At 27.0% G+C, this 7,209-nt stretch overlaps 1 protein-coding gene across 4 annotated transcripts; it reads right to left on the reverse strand.

Moving 5' to 3' along the window:
• Window positions 1–281: 281 nt before the first annotated feature.
• LOC107064365 (uncharacterized) lies at window positions 282–7,033 on the reverse strand. 4 transcript variants are annotated; one of them, XM_015317008.2, is made up of 12 exons: window positions 6,873–6,890; window positions 6,307–6,369; window positions 6,029–6,219; window positions 5,746–5,874; window positions 5,529–5,663; window positions 5,267–5,424; window positions 4,871–4,936; window positions 4,388–4,538; window positions 4,110–4,310; window positions 3,266–3,899; window positions 2,911–3,178; window positions 282–2,816 (listed from the first exon to the last, which is right to left on the reverse strand). In XM_015317008.2, exons 3-12 carry the CDS (start codon window positions 6,053–6,055, stop codon window positions 2,681–2,683), a joined length of 1,905 nt encoding a protein of 634 aa, XP_015172494.1. In that variant the 5' UTR covers window positions 6,056–6,219; window positions 6,307–6,369; window positions 6,873–6,890; the 3' UTR covers window positions 282–2,680. The 4 variants fall into 4 exon arrangements, with proteins under 4 accessions (XP_015172494.1, XP_015172492.1, XP_015172495.1 ...); XM_015317006.2 differs by lacking the exon at window positions 6,029–6,219 and having other exon boundaries at window positions 6,873–7,033; XM_015317009.2 differs by lacking the exon at window positions 6,873–6,890 and having other exon boundaries at window positions 6,029–6,181.
• Window positions 7,034–7,209: the final 176 nt, after the last annotated feature.

Here is a 7,209-nt window from a genome sequence, read left to right on the forward strand (position 1 = left end):
AGTTGTTCGAGGATATTCGGAATTGGCGCCTTTTATGATGCGCGATGTTCTTAATAAGTGAAAGGCTATCGTGTTTTTAAACTAAAACGATAACTCTTCGGTTGATAGTGGAAACACACGTGGATATGATTTAATCGATCGCTACTACAAATATTTCTTTTACACAATTTGGTTCATTCAGATTATTATATTAACATAAGATATTTTATCACGATGAAAAAGATAAGTAACTTTTTTTTTAAATAATATTTTGGTAATACTATATAATATAATATAAAATATTACTCGGTTTACATTTGTGATGATTTAATGAATATGTTTTTATATACATAGTTACATTTACATATACATTAGTATATATTTACAATTATTATTATTAATAATTATGCTCTTGCGATATTTTTAATGCTATAGCGTATTAGTGAAGAAAATATTTTTAGAAATCTATGATTCATAATTTACATTGAGAACAACAATATGATTATTTCTAATCTTTCTATCTAAAGTCGAAAAGTTTTTACATTAAATTTTTCAGTGGAAGAATCGTGCAAAAAAACTTCCCTCATAGATAATGAATTTCGCGAAAAAACTATTATAGTTTATACAATATCGCTAAGCATAATTTTCAGAAAAAGGAATAATTTATTTTATTATATATCTTTTCTATAATACTCTCACTTTTTAAAAGTAAAAATTACATTTGTGTAAAAAGCTAGCTTTTACAAGACTTCTGCATTTATGTAACATTTCTTGTTTAAGAAATTTCCAAATATTTAGAGTACAATATCACAAAAAATATATTATTTCATAATTTTACATCAATTTAACTAGTTCGTTTTATAAATGAAAATATGATAAGAAAATGTATAGTTAATTATCATGATAGTTCTTATAAAAATGTAACTGCTTCTCTTATAAAAACTGCTTTTTGTCTGCATGTTAAAATTTCAACTAATTATGTTTTCTCAATAATTATATATCAATAATAAATAATATTTATTAGTATGCTATACGTATGTTTGTGTGTATCTGCACTCACGCGTACATATATACATACATACATACATACATGTCGGTATGTATACATTACATATATATTACTCTTTATAAATAGTATATTGCATGCACATTTTGCAGTATTTATTACAATACATATATGTTCCATCTTGATATTTAAAAATGCTAATAACTATATCACATATTGCTGCGATAAAACTGGTAAAATCTGTGTAGTTAAGTATATATTATTTTTTAGGTAATGTCTTTGCTATATTTTCTTTTTGAACTGATCATTTGGAATTTCTTATAATAAATTTTAAGATTACATAAGCCATAATACGTAAAATTAAAACATTTTTTTTTAAATCTTAACGCTCTGTATTGTAGCTCTATATGTAAATAAATGTGCTTGTTAAAATCTCGACTATTTTTATCACTTAATTCACTACCTGAGTATACAGGCTATTTCCATAATGGTGTTACAAACTTTGTAGGTATATACCATACCTCAAAACTAAAAATCTTAATAAATATAAGTCTTTCTTACATATAATTTTAAATAATTATATGTATATTGCATATATTATACATATACTATATATATATAATGCTCATATATATACATATATGAGCAGCTCCTCACATACACACGTATGTAAAGAATTCTTTTAGGGAGACTATATAACATCATTGACTAATACTAATTACTTTTATAATTAATAGAGATAATGTTATAATTAATAGAGATCTGTTCTATATATGTATATATATTTAAATGATAAAATATATATAAATATTTTTTCCAAGCACTATATGATGATGAAGAAGAGAGATTTCATTGATTAAATTATAATTTAATATCTATGATAATTTTCTTCTTCGTCTCTGTGCTATAGAAAAGGAGGCATCAAAATTTTATAATCTTGATGTAATTAATTTTAAGTTAAATTATAATTGCAAAGTTTCCTACTTTGATTATTAAAGTTTAATATATTTGCTAATAGCTCTAAATTTGCGATCGTACAGCATTTATTACTAATGTAACTAAAAATAGAAGAGCATTTTGAATATCAGAACTGTGTACGATTAGCAAGAGCAATTTATTTCATTAATTAGGTATTTAATTATTATTAATATTTACTATATATTGCTTGCTTTAACGAACCTTTTCCCTATGGCCTATTATACTTTAAATGAATACAAGATTGATGGAATGATTCTTAATGATTCACCGTTCAATGTACTTTAATTGATTTATATATATGTACTTGCATAAAATCTCTTAGGCTTTTTAGAATTATAATAATGTACTAAAGTACATTGAGATTTAAAAATAGTAATTACTAGCACTAGCAAGAAAAAAGCAAGTTCATAAGTGCATATATAAATATTTTAAAAGACAATGCAATATCACATTCTACCTTACAGACATGTATTATATATGAAATAGTATTTACAAAATAATGTTCTAATAGTTCTATATGCGCTTAATTTTAATTAGTTCCTAGTAATAAATTAAAAAAAAGAACATAAACAAGTGGATTCACGTGTACAAATGAATTTCTAACAAAGGATGCTGCTTCGATATTTCATCACGTCATTTAAATTTTGAACACTTTCCTTTCTTTTTGCTATGCCTAATTTACTAAAATGAGGTCAATATTAATAAAAAAAAAGAACATTACTGTTGTTGCTGAAGCTGTTGCAATAAAGGACAGACTTCTACCAATGGTGTACCTAGAATCTCTTGGCAAACTTGATTCATATCAGGTTCCATCATTAGAGATGATATTTGATCTTCTGTTAACATCTCCACACTAGATAAAAAAGATATGTAGGATTATTTATTAACAAACTATCACAAAAACATATAAATATATCTTTCTTAAGTTGCATAATTAACAAATTTACCTGGCTAAACTTTCACTATCTGAAGTTTCTTCATCTGGGTTGAGATAGGTCATAGTTTTTTCTAAAGGACTTGGAACCTTCTTCCCTTTCGATTCTAATTTTTCAGATTTTTCTTTATCTCTTTCACTTGTTTTTGGTTCGCTAGAACGACGTTCTGTTAGACCGGATATGTTTAGCATCATCATTCCATGATTTAATAATTCTTTGACTCGTTCCCCTGTTCCTCCACTCCATAACATATCCAGAGACTGTCTTCTACTTGAATTAGCTAAAAGATAAATTATCATACAGGTTTTAATCAAATTTTATCACTGAATAAATAATATGAATTATTAAAAAGATTTTTATAACATACCAGAACTACCATCACTCATTTCACTAGCAGCAGAACTTCGAGTAATCCAATTGGCTAAACTAGTGTCAAGTTTACCCTTACTTCTTACTGATGGACTTCTTGTGACCTCTGCTCTCTTTTCTTCGCTTAAACTAACTTCATTTGTTCGTGTCATTGAAGGTAAAGATTTCTGTGAAACTAACCGTTTCCGATTATTTTGATCATTATTCAATGCTTGAATATTTATTGGAAGAATTGGAAGATTGACATTTTCTGGACTCAAATCCATTGGCAAAGGTTTATAAGGAATTTGATCTTCTTCATCAGAATAGATGTCATTGTTGTAGTATATTTCATCAGGAGAATTATTCAAACTTATTTCTGTCCATTCTTCGCCATTCTGCGTTGCAGAATTATTTTTCTCATCACGCACTGGTGATTGAATCTTAACCTTCTTTTCGATAGGGGATATAATGTTAGAAAGATCAGATAAACGAGATGTAGAAGAACTTGTATGATTTAATTGTACGATATGTTTCGTGTCAGTTGTGGCGATGCTTCGCGGACGGTCTCTCTTTATATATTTCCGAGGTTCTGAAGTTGAAAGATTCATATTATTTAGGCCCAAATATTCAGAGGATGGGTTCCTCTCAATCTGTAATAAGTAATATTTAGGTATAATTTAAATATGATTAATAAATTTATAAAGGTAGAATTATATACTATATGTAGTACCAATTACTTGCGTAACTGGAGGGATTAGTGTATATATAAATATTATAATCATTCTTAGCACATAACATAGATAACTTAAATGTACATATTAATATAGATTATATTATTATTTAAAATATGTATTATTTACTTTGGTAGGCACAAGGCAAGGAGTACTTGGACTCATTCTATCAGAGAGGCGCAAATATTCATCACTAGTATAATCTGTACTATCTGGTGAACCAGTTATACTTGAATCAGTTGGAGTTGCTGTATTTGTCTGCATGGAGGAAGGATCTGTACCATCTCGTATATGCTTTCCATAATCATCTGAAGTGTCGCATTGTCTTGTCTAAAAGAATGATTATAAATTTCCGGAATTACTTCCTATTATAAAGATTTTTAAACATAGTTTATTATAATACATACCTTATGTATCTCATCACTAATACGTTCTAAGTTTCTCAAAGCTTCTGCATATGTCATTTTAGCTTCGCCAACTGATCTCTCCAATACACTAACTTTCATCTTTTGTTCTTCTAACATTTGGTTGAAATGTGCTTTCATTTCATAATAAGGCCTGCATATGATTTATAATTTGATGATAAATAATCATTTATATAATTTTAATTATTTTCAATGTTTAATTTAAAATTTATAAAGTTTAACAAAGAATTGTAATTTATATCAATTAACAATATAAAGAATAATGAAACACTTGCATTTTTTGCAGATACATATCTTCATAAAAAAGTGATTTTGATAATATAAATATTATATATTATATTCATAAAAAGATTATTCATGCACAAACAGGATGACAATTCAAAAATAAAATCTCAAATGATGCTGGTTTAATTGCTCACACAGAATAAAATATAATACAAAAAAAAGATTATCTATCCTACTTACAACATGAGCAAGTTGTGCCTGTAGGCGATACTGTTTATCAGAAGCAAGCTGCGACGTGCACCCATACTGCCAACATGAATATAACCAAAAGACATAAATATCCTAACATCTATATAAAAAATCATATCTACATTCAAGAATATTATATTGAATAAAATTGGTGGAGAAAAAATAAATGCAAATACTACCAAATACAAAAAGAGAAAAAGGAAATATATTTGTAAAAATATATAAAACTTAACGATAATGTATAATCAAGACACTTTCGTTAAAGAAAGGGTTCTAGCTTATTAAATTAGCTGGATTGTTTGTTTAAATGCAATAACTTTCCATGCAATAATATCAAGAAAATTTAAAAAACAATACTTTAATACAAAAATTAATAATTGTTAATACCTTGACTTGGCAATTGCACGTTTTAATTCTCTTTGTAATCTTTGAACTTCATGTTCCGCTTTATGGTACAATGCAGTCGTATGCCTATGCTCTGCCTCAGATAGAGCTCGTTCGTGCTCTGATTCATTAACTCTAGCTGTTGCATGATTTAACATTTCCTATATTTATGTTCAATGAAAGATTATCAAGATATAGCTTGTTTTAGTTTATTTCATTATTTACCAATATTTTGCATTTAAACTATATGTATATCAATTTATACCTGCCACGCATGATCAAAACATCTCCCTTCCGTTCTTAATCCCTCTTCTGCTAAATATACCATCTCTTTAGCAGCTGCATGTTGACTGTTAGCTCTTTCAAATCTAATCGCAGCCTTTTGTGTCTCTTGTAGAGCCTATGATAAATTATTATTTATATATTATATTTATAAAATAATACCATATATATATATATATATTCATCATTCTTTTAATTACTTCTTTTGCTTTAAATCTAGAATCATAATAGGGTCTAGATTTTTCAATACAGGCTCCAAGTTTTTTAGCCAGAGAATCAATTTGAATGGTAGATTCGCACAATAATTCCCTGAACGTGGCCCTTGCTTCCTAAAATTAAAATTAAAAATATATACATTTTTTCAAAAATAATGCTTAGGGAAAATAAATTATTTATAAATAGAATCTAATGTATAATATAAAGCAATGTAAAATGCATGTATCGTAATTTATCCTGATAAGGCAAATCAGTACAAAGTCTCACGTCATGAATAGTTTCTTTAGCTGTCATTGTGATAAATGACTACGTAGGTGATCATCTTCACGAGCCATTATCCATTTTGCCTGTATGCTATACATCAATCACTTCAATGAAATCTAGTCAGAACTCGTTTCAAAACTAGCAATTAATTTGAACCTTTGAAGAATATATGTTTTCTAATTCAAAAACTCTAGCTTTATAAACACAAAATAAAAAATAAATAAAAGGAAACAATAAAAATAAAAACAGGGCAATTTATAATATATTTTTATTGTACTTACATCCAAATCAACTTCGAGTTTATTGATATCATCTGTAGCTGTGTTCAATCTTTCAAGTTCAATCTGCAATAATTGTTACAATTACATAAAAATAATACCATTATAAATGTAAGGTAATATGTAACATATTGTTACGTGCATAATAAAGTAAAAAAATATATTAATGTTCTTTGAAAATAAATAAAGATACTTATTACAATATTTTTATTCTTTTTTAATTTTATTTTAATATAATTTATTTATAATATAACGATAAATAAAAGAAATTTACTGTCATAATTTCATGCTAATTGTGATAAGACAGTTTTTATAGGACGATGGAGGGGAGGTACTAAATACATTGACCATATTTTCTAATCTAACAAGTGACGTACAATCGAATAAAATTAGATAATACGTATCAGACTTGTATAATAATTTAAACACGATACGAATGCTTTGTGACGCACAGAAAGACATTTTATTAAAGCTCCAGATCGTATAATAAATAGGAAAATGTCAATGTCGTAAATGCCTTATCGCGAAAGCCATGACACTTTGTTTATTTAAGAAACAAATTGTCTTACCTGTACTCTAGGATCCACCGCATCGTCAACACGATCAGAATCATCGTCACATTCCTTTTGTACACGTCCACTCATAATTAAAGCTAAAAATGAATTTTATTTACAATTTTTCATGGCACCTATATCGTCTGCTACATATCAGGTAGCCATGTTGGATTTAAGAACTTATCCGCAGGGCCGTGCATAGATCGTTGTGCTAATCAACGATAATACTTACAACTTTTATATAAAAAGATAAATCATCATCAAATTCAATACAACTTATAATATCAATATTTATATCGTGAAAATATAAAAAGATTCTAAATTTAACATATAATTAATAAATTAATCAATT

Source organism: Polistes dominula, unplaced genomic scaffold (assembly GCF_049000335.1).
Source record: "Polistes dominula isolate Pdom_NZ unplaced genomic scaffold, Pdom_raw_medaka contig_77, whole genome shotgun sequence".
Classification (NCBI taxonomy): Eukaryota; Metazoa; Arthropoda; class Insecta; order Hymenoptera; family Vespidae; genus Polistes; species Polistes dominula.

Bases quoted from the DNA above. Each gene is read 5' to 3' on its own strand.
- LOC107064365 (XM_015317006.2), bottom strand. From the start codon at position 6,947: ATGAGTGGACGTGTACAAAAGGAATGTGACGATGATTCTGATCGTGTT. The intron at 5,875-6,306 runs GTAAGTACAATA...TTTTAATTTTAG, and splicing joins AACTCGAAGTTGATTTGGAT to GAAGCAAGGGCCACGTTCAG. The intron at 3,179-3,265 runs GTATGTTATAAA...TTTATCTTTTAG, and splicing joins AATGAGTGATGGTAGTTCTG to CTAATTCAAGTAGAAGACAG.